The 13241-nt window shown below is 45.7% G+C and overlaps 3 protein-coding genes across 3 annotated transcripts in view; 2 read left to right on the top strand and 1 right to left on the bottom strand.

The window, feature by feature from the left end:
- LOC127297509 (uncharacterized) overlaps nt 1-13241 on the top strand; it is a 180658-nt gene that overhangs the window by 125992 nt on the left and 41425 nt on the right. The gene's annotated exons all lie outside the window — the stretch shown is intronic.
- On the bottom strand, nt 1999-4612 carry LOC127349294 (uncharacterized). The gene is made up of 2 exons (XM_071819534.1): nt 2749-4612; nt 1999-2431 (listed from the first exon to the last, which is right to left on the bottom strand). Exon 1 carries the CDS (start codon nt 3829-3831, stop codon nt 2914-2916), a length of 918 nt encoding a protein of 305 aa, XP_071675635.1. The 5' UTR covers nt 3832-4612; the 3' UTR covers nt 1999-2431; nt 2749-2913.
- On the top strand, nt 5616-7394 carry LOC127349293 (zealexin A1 synthase). The gene is made up of 2 exons (XM_051375040.2): nt 5616-6485; nt 6576-7394. The coding sequence occupies exons 1-2, from the start codon at nt 5616-5618 to the stop codon at nt 7218-7220; spliced, it is 1515 nt and encodes a 504-aa protein (XP_051231000.1). The 3' UTR covers nt 7221-7394.

Raw genomic sequence — 13241 nt, 5'->3', positions numbered from 1 at the left:
ACTAAGCGTACTCACAGCAAATGCAATGTCGGGCCGAGTATGTGAAAGATATATCAGCTTACCAACGGTCCTTTGATAGCACTCACGGTCCACTGGTCTTCCTACGCCAGCCATCAAGCGATGGTTTTGCTCAATTGGAGTGCTAGCAGGTCGACATCCAAGCATACCAGCCTCACGAAGTAAATCTAGGACATATTTTCTTTGTGAGATGAACATACCTTTAGGTCCTCTTGATACCTCTATCCCAAGAAAGTACCTCAAATGTCCTAGATCTTTAACTTCAAATTCTTGCGCAAGATGTTTCTTCAAGTGAGAAATTTCTTCATGATCATCCCCAGTGATGACGATATCATCCACATATACTAATAGGATGGTAATCTTACCCACACTTCGCTTGTAAAACAAAGTGTGGTCAGCATTGCTTTGACAATAGCCCTTTTTGAGTACAGCCCGTCGAAACCTATCAAACCAAGCTCGAGGTGATTGTTTTAGTCCATATAAGGAACGATGCAAGCGGAGCACTTTACCGGTGGTTTGGTTGGTCTCAAATCCTGGGGGTACATGCATATAAACTTCTTCTTGAAGATCACCATGAAGGAACGCATTTTTTACGTCCATCTGGAAAATATTCCAATCAAAGTTAACTGCACAAGAAAGGAGTGTTCTTACTGAATTCATTTTAGCCACGGGAGCAAAAGTTTCCTCATAATCAATTCCATAAGTCTGTGTGTATCCCTTTGCCACAAGACGGGCTTTGTACCGATCCACTTTACCCTCTGGTGTATGTTTAACAGTGAAAACCCACTTACAACCTACAGGCTTCTTACCTGCTGGTAGATCAACAAGCTCCCAAGTTTTGTTCTTTTCCAAGGCTCTCATCTCTTCAAGCATAGCCTCCTTCCACTTTGGATCTTCCTTAGCTTCTTTCCAGTTAGTAGGTATGGGTACAGAATCAAGAGAAGCAATAAAGCTTCGGAATGATGGACTACAATGGTTATATGACATGAAATGGGCAATGTCATGTTTATGCCCAATGTAGTCTCGAAGGTATCGGGGGGCATTTAGAGATCTAGTAGGTTTTCTGAGAGCAATAGGTAGATCATTTTGAGGACTGTGAGTAGTTAGTTGATTATCACCTTGACCTATTGAGCTAGGAGTAATTGGACTAAAGGAGAGTGAGTTGGTACCTGGGTCCTCATGCATAGAAGTATCCCCATCTTGAGAAGACGGTGACGAGTTTTCTATTGCCTCTTGCATGTCATCTAGACTAGAATTACTATCAATACCACCACTCTCGTACTTGTATCCTCCCCACAGTTACGAGTATTATTGCCAATTGATGGCACACCTGAAGTAGGAACACGAATAGGGCCCATGAGAGTGCCTCCATTACTCTCCCCCTCTTGTTGCACTTCAGGTGGAGAAAGAGTAATTCCAGTTTCATTGGTTGGGCCATAATAAGATTCATGTTCACGAAAAGTTACATCCATACTCACAAAGAAACGACGTTCGGAGGGACACCAACATCTGTAACCCTTTTGAGAAGGAGAGTATCCCATAAAAACACACTTGATGGCACGAGGATCTAGTTTCCCAACGGAATTTCTATAATCGTGAACAAAGCAAACACAACCAAAGACCTTGGGTGGAACCACAAAATTATTTGTTTTCAAGAGACACTCAGCAGGAGTCTTAAAATCAAGAACACGAAGAGGCATGCGATTTATCAAGTATGTTGCGCTTTGATTGCCTCCCCCCAGAGAAACTTAGGAACATTCATGGTAAACATAAGCGAACGAGCAACTTCAAGTAAATGACGGTTTTTACGTTCTGCAACACCATTTTGTTCAGGGGTGTTAACACATGTTGTCTGGTGTTCAATGCCATTTGATGCAAGGAAATCGCTAAACTCGCGGTTAATATATTCAGTACCGTTGTCAGAACGTAAAATCTTTATAGTCGTTCCAAACTGGTTTCTAATAAGAGCAAATAAATCTTTGAAAACTGAAAATACATCACTTTTATTTTTTAATAGGTAAAGCCAAGTATAACGGCTAAAACAGTCGATAAAGGTTACAAACCATCTGTGTCCAGAAATGGAGTGCACCTCGCAGGGTCCCCAAACATCAGAGTGGATAACATCAAATGGTTTGTTGCTTCTTAAAGCCCTACTAGGATAGGTACTCCTTGTATGTTTAGCCAACTCACAAGCATCACATACAAGGGATTCCATGTGGCATGAGCTAAATAAAGAGGGATAAATACGAGATAAAGCGGTAAAAGAGAGGTGTCCAAGCCTGCAATGGTAGAGAAATAATTCTTGACTAGGAGACATGCAGGTTGCAAGGGCAACTTCATCACTTCCTTGATCAAGATAGTAGAGACCATCATGCATGGTCCCAGTCCCAAGTAGTCTCCCTGTCCCCAACTCCTGAAATGCACAACAGGTGGGATCAAACCAAGCTATACAATTAAGAGACTTTGTAGTAGAGCTAACTGATAGAAGATTAACAGGGAAATTTGGAACATGTAGGACTGGTGACAAGGACAATGTCTTAGTGCACCAGATGGATCCACGCCCTATGATAGATGATGTGGATCCATCAGCTACACGCACTTTGTCCTTACCCGAACATGATTTGTAGGAAGAAAATAAATGTGAGGCTCCGGTCATGTGGTTAGTAGCTCCGGTATCAATAATCCAAGATCTAGAGTGTGTTGTGGAGGTATGAGCCTGAGATTTCATACCTTGGGAAGTGACAAAGAAACTGGAATTAGCTTTAGAGGAACCTTGGGAGGAAGATGAGCCTTCTGAGATTTTGAGCTTGGATTTAAACTCCTCGAGTGCTTGAAGATCTACCATTGGTACCTCTCCTGTAGGTGCAACATGATTAGCATGTTTCCACTTACCACCTACGACTCCCCTTGCCGAGATCTCCCTTTTTGCCACCCAGGTGGAAAACCATGCAATTTGTAGCAATTGTCTTTGCAATGTCCATTTTTCTTGCAATAGTCACAGAACCATCTGTTATTATCTGCACTCACCTTTTTCCCAGAGGTATGCATTGATTGTGACATGGCTGCACGAGCATCTAAAAGATTCTGAGTATCCTCATTTCCATCATCAAGTCGTGTTTCCTCCTCCATCACATTAGACACAATGTCTTCTAGGCTGGGCCATTCTGGTTTCGAGAAAATTAATTGACGGCGAAGGTTAAATTTCTTGTCCAGACCATCTAGAAAAATCTTGCTCACAAAAGACTCGAACCATTTGTGGTGAATAGCCAAGTCCCTCTTGTCAACAGGTTCAAATGGATGATAGTAATGCAGATCTCTGTATAATTTTTTCATCTCACCGGCATACTCGGTAATAGATTTTGAGTCTTGCTTTAGGTGGGTTAACTCGTGCATGACACGAGTAGCCTGCATCTTATTTGACTTCCCTGCAAACTGCCTCTCCAAAGCAGCCCAAACTTCTGAGACGCTGGCCATAGTTTCGACTTGCTCTCGGACTGTTGGTTCCATGCTTCCCAACATCCAGACTAGTACTTTGTCATTGACTTGTTTAGCATTGACATCACTTTGTATATCTACCTCTTCATTAGGAAGTAGCAGATCATCATATCCATGAGAGCTCAAAATTAATCGGGCATGGCGAGCCCAGCTGATGTAGTTGCCTGGTCCGGACAATTTCACTGGATTAGGTTCAAGCGCATACCTGAAAATTTCAGGAGTTGTCTTCAGCTGTTGTTGTTCAAACATCTTGCTGAACATCTCATATAACTTGTCAGCACTAGATTCTACTGGTTTTTGTTTGCTGGGATCGCCCATGGTTTCTCAATCTAAGGATGTGCCAAAGTGATGACTCTAGGATGCACCCTCCAGGCACACAAGTAAAAAACTGGAGTCAGCCAAAGAATCCCCGACTGACACACAATTATGCAGCTGTTTCTTCTATTCGTTTGACTTCAATCAGCAAGCAAACAACAACAATCTAGCAGTGCACGTGGGCTTCCTTGACAACAAAATTAAATCCTTCAATAACAACCTCACAAGGTGCCTTTATGTAGTGCAGAATCACTCACGATGCAATCAAAATGCAGACAAGATGCAGTGCTGACCAAGAGAGCTCAGCTTGGTACAGGCAGCGGCTATACAGAAGATGCAGACAATGCGGCAGCACGGCCTTCTTGGCCACCACGCTCCTTGACGCAGCTTCGACGGCACACTGTGCGGCTGAACAACGATGACACGGGAACGTCACTCTGTACTGCAGCTCGCCGGCGGCGACACTCTGTGCGGCAGCTCACACACCTCCGGCGAGAAATCACGGCGACACAACACCGTTGCTCCACCAAATCGCGGCGACACAGCACCACCGGGAGCTAGATTGCAGCAAGATTGACCAGATCTTACTGCTTTGATACCATATTGTGTGAATAGGAATTTTTGGTGTTAGGATTTGAGGAGAGAGACAGCCATGGATAGCGAGCTTGGGGAAAATTCTGGATGGATCCTTATCCATCTCTTTCTCTCTGTTACTTCACTTATCTTTGTTATATTTTACATTTTGGTCCTCCTAGAACTATATATTTACATAGCACTATATGCACCAACATAAACCCTAGTGGCTCACGCTCATGGAGGAATAACGACGTGTGCCAATGCGTCAGAGTCAGACCATACGTTCGCTCCAAGTCTACATACATGTTTTTACTTAAAAAAGAATCTCTATATATGTAGGCCGGGTTGATGAGCCAACCAGAAAATTGTGAAATCTCGTCGCGCGTGACAACAGAAATGGAGGTCTACCGTCTACCTCGGCCGGGCTCTCGGGTGGACGTCGATATATGGCTCTGCATACAACGGGCAGGTGATTGGAGCTTGACGGCAAACCACGTTTTTTTTTTGGAAAATAATTCTATATTACTCCCTCCATCTCATTATACATGTCATATTTTTATCTAAATTTAGATATATCTATATTTCTCGATCAAAATAAACCCGGCCAGTCTAGAGATTGCCAAGTGTACAAATGGGGAGAGAGAGAAATATAGCAGGTATTTTTGCGGAAATTCACTTTTGAACTTGAGAGCATATGCTCCTGCTACCCAAGGAAAATCAATTTTAAATAGTGAGCAAAAATTTGTGCGTATATGTCGACGTAATATGAGCGCACACCAAGTTATGTTGAAATATAATAATTTTAATGTCCTATATAAAAAGATAAAAAAATGTCTCATGAAAAGATTTATTTAATCATCAAATTTTGTCTTTTTGCACTCACCACATAAAATGTCGGTTTTCCGTGAACGACTTCAGGAGCACGAATTATGTTGAGATGTACACGTCATTTTTTTGTTCAGAATTTTTTGACATTTTATATCGTGTTTAAAAATTATTTCAAAAATAGGGAGCATACGCTCCGGGTGCAGAAACGCCTCGTTCGTCTCTTGGTGCAAACTAACATATTTTGTTATCATCCTGCGTAAGTCTGTAAACTTAACAAGCTGCTCACGGAGGAAGGACGTACGCAATAAGTCAGATGCAACTGGAGGATGGCTATATATATGGGGCAAATAGAAACTTCTGAAATCATTGTACGGAGAACACAAATGGAGGTCTACCTCGGCTGGGCTCTGGTATGGGTGTGGGTGTGGCTAGCTCTGCTTGCAACGCGCAGCTGGTGGAGGTCCACGGCGAACCACGGCTTGCGTCTCCCGCCGGGTCCATGGACACTGCCGATCATCGGCAGCCTGCACCACCTGGCCGGGAAGCTCCCTCACTGCGCCCTGCGCGACCTGGCGCGGCGCCACGGGCCGGTCATGCTGCTCCGGCTCGGCGAGGTGCCCACGCTGGTGATATCGTCTCCGGCCGCGGCCCGCGAGGTGCTGAAGACCCAGGACCCGGCGTTCGCGTCGCGTTCGCTGACGGTCACCATGCGCGTGGTCACCTGCGACGGCCGCGACATCATCTTCTCGCCCTACGGCGAGTACTGGCGCCAGCTCCGCAAGGTCGCCGTCACCGAGCTCCTCACCATGCGCCGCGTTCGCTCCTTCCGCGCCATCCGCGAGGAGGAGGTGGCCACCATGCTGCACCACGTCGAGCGCGCCGCCGCGGCCGGCACCCCCATGGACATGCGCACGCGCCTGTCGGCCATCGTCTCCGACACCACCTTCCGCGCCGTCATGGGCGACCGCTGCAAGCAGCGCGACGTGTTCCTGCGGGAGCTCGACTCTCTCGTCAGCCTCACGTCGGGACTTAACCCCGTGGACCTGTGGCCGTCGTCGTGGATCGCCAGGCTGCTCAGCGGCGACCTGCGCCGTGCCAAGAAGAACCACGCCGTGGTATTCCAGATCATCAGGGACATTGTCCAGGAGCATCTCAAGGGCGGCGGCGATGAAGCCGAGGATCTGGTTGACGTGTTGCTCAAAGTGCACAAGGATGGTGGAGTCGACATGCTCGGAGTCGAAGCCGTCATCTTTGTACATATCGACAACTAATCCCTTTCTTATATTAGAAAAAAAAAAAGACTCTGAACAATGATTGTTTTGACGCGCACTGTGTACGTGCAGGATCTCTTCAGCGCCGGAAGCGAGACGTCGGCCACGACGCTGGAATGGGCCATGGCCGAGATGATCAAGAACCCAACGGTGATGAAGAGGGCCACGGCGGAGGTGCGCCGGGCGTTCGAGGCCGGCGGCAAGGTAGTCGAGGACAGGCTCGGCGCCGACCTCCCGTACCTGCAGCTCGTCGTCCGGGAGACGCTCCGTCTCCACCCGCCCCTGCCACTGCTGCTCCCGCGCCAGTGCCGGCAGCCTTGCAAAGTGCTCGGGTTCGACGTGCCCGAGGGCACGCAGGTCATCGTCAACGGCTGGGCGCTGGGCCGCGACGAACAGAGCTGGCCCGACGCCACCGAGGAGTTCCGGCCGGAGCGCTTCGAGGCCGGCGACGGCGCCGACTTCAGGGGTACCGACTTCGAGTTCCTGCCCTTCGGTGCCGGCCGGAGAATGTGCCCCGGGATGGCGTTCGGCCTCGCCAACGTGGAGCTTCCGCTCGCCAGCCTGCTGCTCCACTTCGACTGGGAAGCGCCCGGCATCTCCGATCCTGCTGAGTTCGACATGACGGAGGGGTTCGGTGTCACTGCGCGCCGCAAGGCCACCCTCCTCCTGCGCCCTTCCCTCCGCGTGCCGACGCCACGAACTGGACTCGTCGTCTAAATCAACTCCCATACGCCATTGCCTATGTGCAGTGCTACCGACTGCTACTTGTACATTGTTGGCGTCACCGCGCGTCATTTCCTTGTAGTGGAGAGCTTGTAGTACACGCTTCCACCATCAGCCAACTGTTGGTACAAGGCAGAATAAAAATCCAAGTATATAGTTGTACTGTATTGTTCCACCAACACAAGATTTTTGCAAAAAAAAACACAAGATGTAATGTATCATGTGTGACTTATGATGTAATATTTTGTATGATATATCTTTACTATTAAATTACAATAGGTGACTGCCTGGTGTCACATATGGGCCATGGGTAGCAAAACCCCTCTTTAAGTGTTTTTCTAGGCCCAAAATCCCCGACTGGGCTTTCTTTTTTCCTTATGCGCGGATGTCAGACACCAAGTCGATACATCTGGGCATCTGGGAGTGGGCGCGTCCGTGGGAGAACGGGTCAACGGGAGGCGACATGGCGCAGTCGGAGTACGTGTTCGATCCATGTTGCTGTGCAGAAGTACACTCATGCTAGCTACTAGGTAAATTCATCGTGGGATAATGATGGGGTTGGAGTTGGACTATGCGGTGATGGGAGCCAATCACCTCCTCGCGACGCACAAAACACTCTGGCCAAACCGACTGGTACACAGCTATATTCTGCAAGCAATCTCACCCGTCGCTGACGCCGAAACAAGTTGATCAGGTTGCGCTCCTTCCACTTGCCAGACAAATTTGTCAAGCAATCATGTGCTAATATTTTCAGTTTGTCTTTCATATTGTTATGTGTACCATCTGTGGATTTGTTGCCTGCGGATCGGCAGCCGGCAGGCCTAACGGATCCGTTGACGTCTTTTCTTAATTGACAAGAATGGAGCTTCAGTGTTGTACTAGGCTGCTGGTGCGTGAATTGTTTGGTTTGCTACTTATTTGCTTATGAATACTTCCTTTTCAGCTGAAAGCACTGTGAGAAAACTAAGTAAATTAAGATGGAGGAAAGCGACGTTTTAGGGCGCCATGAAGACGGCGATGACGCGCAGCCGGGAAGAACACCTCCGCGTGCCGGCACGACCGAGCCCAGAGAAGGCCCTCGCGGCCTAGAACCGGCCCAACCGCGTCAGCACGCACCTCTAGCCGCACGTCGCCTCGCACCAGCAGACGCCGACCTCGCCGCCGCGCCCCACCCGGCGACGCCGCGCAACAAAGCAGCCCGGAAGAACACCTCCTCGCGCCGGCTCGACCGAGCCAAGAGAAGGCCCTCGCGGCCCAGATCTGGCCCATCCGCGTCGGCTCGCACCGCCAGACGCCAACCTCGCCGCCGAGCCCATCCAGACCAGCTCCGCTGCAACACACCGCCAGCGGCCTCCAGCGGCCACGCCCGCCCGCTGCTGAGTCGCCGAAACGCACGGCCCGGAGATCTCCCGTGCGCTGGTTGATCGCTCATGTCATTGTGCTATATAAAAAAATTAGTTCACCTTAATTTGGTAGCGTTATGATGTTTAAACTAGCACACGCATGAAGAAATTTGGAACAGAGGGACTATTTTGTATCAAAAAATAAAAGTTTCGTAATGCATGTTATTGTTACAACTTACAAGGTATGGTAAAGATGCAAATTCATCATTTCAATTTTTAAAATTTAAGTCATGTTTGTTCCGCGGCGAAGCGCGGGCATAGTGCTAGTATATATATATATATATATTTTTTGTAACGATAAGATAATAAAATTCGTTTGCATCAATTAATGTAGAGGCCCGGACTATGTCTCCTTTGAAAGAAGGGCAACACAATTAACACTAATTGTATTGCCCAATAATAATAATACGTAGTAACTTTTTGAATTATTATAAACATTTATGCAAATAGAGCTTGGCTCTGGTGGTTAGGTCCCTTGTGGTGGAACCAGCCCACCAGGTTCAAGTCCTAGATTTGATATGGGTGTTTGCATTTACCTGGATTTATTCCAGGATTTAACCGGCGATATGCTTTCAGTGGTAGGTGATGTGCCCGTCAACAGCGAAGCGCCAGTGGTGACTTCGTCAACTTCAAGATATGCCGACTCAGTCCCTCGAAGGTGCTTATAGGGATAGGGTGTGCGTGCGTGCGTTCATAGGGGTGTTTGTGAGCGTCTGCGTTGTACTGTTCTAAAAAAAACATTTATAAAACAAACCTAAGGCATGAAAATGGAATGAATCGAGAACTAACCGGAGCAGAATGTGCTCTTTCCAACTCCGGGGTATAATTCCGACAAGTATCAATCGCTAGCAATTTAAGTTCACTTTTCAGTCTCTATTTTGTAAGGAAACATATGGGTGCTGGAGATACTTGCCAATTTTAAATATTTTAAACTTCAATGAACTTTGGTTGCTACATAGACACTAAAACACGTAACTTTTCTTTCTTTGCTATCTCTACTATCTCTTCTCACATGCAAGCCTTGTTTAATCGTGGCCATTGGATCAGCATTCAACGGTAATATCTTGTATGATTGTTAAAAGGGTCTTGCACGCTTATTTGTTAATAGGAGCATACAGGGAGGTAAACGGATCGGATCGGATATTGGTATTACCATATCCTTTTACCATATTTTTTTTTGTAATGGATTCAGATCGGAGCGAATAATGGTTGGATGCGGATTCGGATCCGGATTATTTCGGATTACGGATATGGTGCAGATTCGGACCGGACTCGGATCTATTAAGCAAATATACACATAAAAATAGAATCATGCTTTTTGTATGTAAAATATGTTTGTAATTATAAACTATAGCTAAATATACGCATTTGTTTGTACAACAAAATAAAATTGGGTGCTAATAACATACATATTTTAGCCGATGAACTAACTATATTATCTAAATATTTAGGGTTGGGCTCATTTTCTCGGATTATCCTCTTTGTGAACCTCCGATAATCCGCAAAAGATGACGGATAATCTGTCTATCCGTCGGATAGTATCAATACCATATCCGCTACCGTATCCGCTTGACCACTATCCGCATCCATATCCTTCGAATTTCTAAAAATGCATACCATATCCTCAAAAACGGATACGGATGCGGATCCGGAGCAGAAATTATCCGTATCATTTACACCCCTAGGAGCATACACGCTGTTAGCTTTTCCAAAGAAAATCCCATCTAAGCCCAATACCGTGACCTTCACATAGCTCACGGCTGCGCTTCTCCGCGCCGCCGCGTTCTTCTCCTCTGCTGCTGTCCTACGCTCACACTCCCCTTCCTACTCGCATGATGTCGCTGCTCTGCCAACATAGAACCAAACCAGCAGACGACGACAAGTGTAGGTAGGGTGCTCTTCCTCCTCCATCTGCCATCTTTCACATCTCTCATCCCATTCCTAGTCCGGCTCCTCACTGTGGTCTACTCTGATCACCACCGTGGCGTCCGGGGTCACGTCCCAGCCAACGATCTTGTCGCCTCGACTCGTCTCCGATCCTCGATCCGGGTCCTGGGCCGTGGGATGAGGTACCAACCCCGATCCAGGCTCCCTTCATTTTTTTAGATAAAAGGGGTAAAAACCCGGATTTCATTAAACCAAACCATCATACTTCAAAATTTACATCCTTACACACCATAACGCAACAACAAACACACAACAAGGTCTTTTTTCCTCCGCACCTGATCATATCCTGATCACTACTAGGTTTTCCACTTATTTATTAAAGGTACAGCAGATACACTACTGGCGAAAACGAGGTAGAAGAGAAACAAATGTCTAACTGCAGCCAGCCACTTTTCTCTCCTTCGACACCCAACACCAGATAAAGAGTTTTGTTGCTGCCTTTTCTTTCCCTTTTTCACATCGCCAGCCTTGGTATCCATGGCATACATCTTTTTCTTGCTCCAAACACTTCTTTTGCAACCTTCTCCAGCAGCTTAGCGCAGAAATCCAGCTGATCCTTAACGTCCTCCTTCACTTGCAAAAGACTCCAACACTTAATATAATAGCAAATCTTAAGAATCACTATACAGGGTTCATTAGGCCATTCCCCCTCAAAACATGCCAAGTTCCTCATTTTCCAAATGCTCCATATCACATCAGCTACCCCTACAGCAAGAATTTCCCCTTTTTCCCCCAAACCCTTTCAACCAATTCGAAATACAATGATCAGCTGAATCAAAATGGAAATTAAAACAAAAGGTACAACTAACCACATTCCAAATGCATCTGGCCAGGGGCATCGAAAAAAGAGATGTTTAGTTGCTTCATTGCATCCACACAAAAAACATTGTTTCTCACCCCCCCCCCCCTAATAAGCACATCCCTTTTCAACCTTTTAGCATTAACCACAAGAAAGTTCTATTCTGATAGGTATCTTAACTTTCCACATGAATTTGTAAGGGTAAACTTCATTGAATTGCATTGCTAAAGATTTAACTGAGAATGAGCCTGAGTTTGTTAATTTCCATATTAATATATCAAGTTCATTTCTCAAAGTTACTCTCTAGCAACTTTTTCAATTCACCCCATTGTTCTCACCATCGCTCTTCTGAACCTAAGTCCATTCACACCTTTATCAAACACCTCCTGAAATGTTATGTTCATGTTCATATAGACAGTGAAAAGCCTAGGAAAGGCATTGGCTAGGCAAGAGGCGCCTACTAGTGATCTTCCCAAAAGCTTGTCCTTAATCCATCACCCACCTGCACCTGGCAACAATTCCAGAAGAGATGTTTAATCTCCATTAACCCCTGCCAGAAATGGGAGTCCCCATTTTTTCACTGCCTAGCAGAGAGTTTGCTTTTGGAGATATTTCCTCCAAATTTATTTTGCCATATTCCATCCTCATTGAACAAGTCCTTGGGCATACACACTGTCTTCCAATTCACCAAGTGGTATTTTTTCTTATCCTCACTTTCATCCCAAAGGAAGTTATTTCTGATCCTATCCAGTTTTTCTTTCACCCCACGTGGTATTCTATAAAAGGAGAGCATGTAAGGAGGAACACTAGTCAGTGAAGAGTTGATCAGAGTAACTCCCCCCCCCCCCCATCACAAGAATTTTCCCTTGCCATGGTCCCAATTTATTCCTCACTTTCCCTTCAGTGGGGTCCAAATCTAAGTTTTTCAGTCTTTTCTTGTTGATAGGCACCCTTAAGTATTTCATAGGAAGTAATCCAGATTTACAAGTGAAGATTCTCTCAAAATCTCTCTCTCTCTGAAGCCTCTCCTAAGCAATATATCACTCTTGTGAAAGTTTATTTTCAGCCCTGACATTTGTTGAAACATGCATAGGATAACTTTTAGGTTTCTAGCTTGCTCTAGATCATCCTGAAGAAGGAGGATAGTGCCATCTGAAATTGAAGAATTGACACCCCTCCTTCTGTCAGATTTGTAGCTAGCCCAGTCAACAAACCTTCACTATGTGCCCTTGTAATGAAAACTGCTAAAATATCAACAACCATGTCAAAGAGGAGGGGGGAAATGGGACCCCCCTGCCTTAAACCTTGGTGTGTTGAAAAACAAGAACCAATTTCTCCATTCACATTAATCCCCACCTTACCACTAGTTACTGTTTTCATAATCAGATCCATCCATTGAACTGTAAATCCTTTTGACTCCATTGATTGATATAAGAAAGGCCATTTGACTTTATCAAAAGCTTTTTCAAAATCAATCTTCAAGTGGACTCCAGATTTTTTTATTCATTTGTATGTCATTTAACACCTCATGCAAAACATTCACCCCTTCCAAATTATTTCGATGAGTCTGTTAACCAAAACTTTTGTTATGATTTTGAAAGATACATTCAAGAGACATGGACTTGTACTTTTAAATTCTATCTGCATCTTTCCCCTTTGGCACTAATGTTATCACTCCATAGTTTAATCTACTAATGTCTAGTTCTCCTTTTTGGGAATCTGTTAACAAACCAAAAAAAGACTCATGTTTAACTAGATCCTAGTTTTTTTTATAAAATTCTGCATTGAACCCCTCTGGGCAAGCTGCTTTGTTTGTTGTCCCGACTCCATGCTACAAATCCATCTTGTTCTAGCTACAGAGCCATC

This window comes from Lolium perenne, chromosome 4 (genome assembly GCF_019359855.2).
Source record: "Lolium perenne isolate Kyuss_39 chromosome 4, Kyuss_2.0, whole genome shotgun sequence".
Lineage (NCBI taxonomy): Eukaryota > Viridiplantae > Streptophyta > Magnoliopsida > Poales > Poaceae > Lolium > Lolium perenne.
Note: the sequence above shows the minus strand (reverse complement) of the source record. Positions and strands in the feature narration are given on the sequence as shown.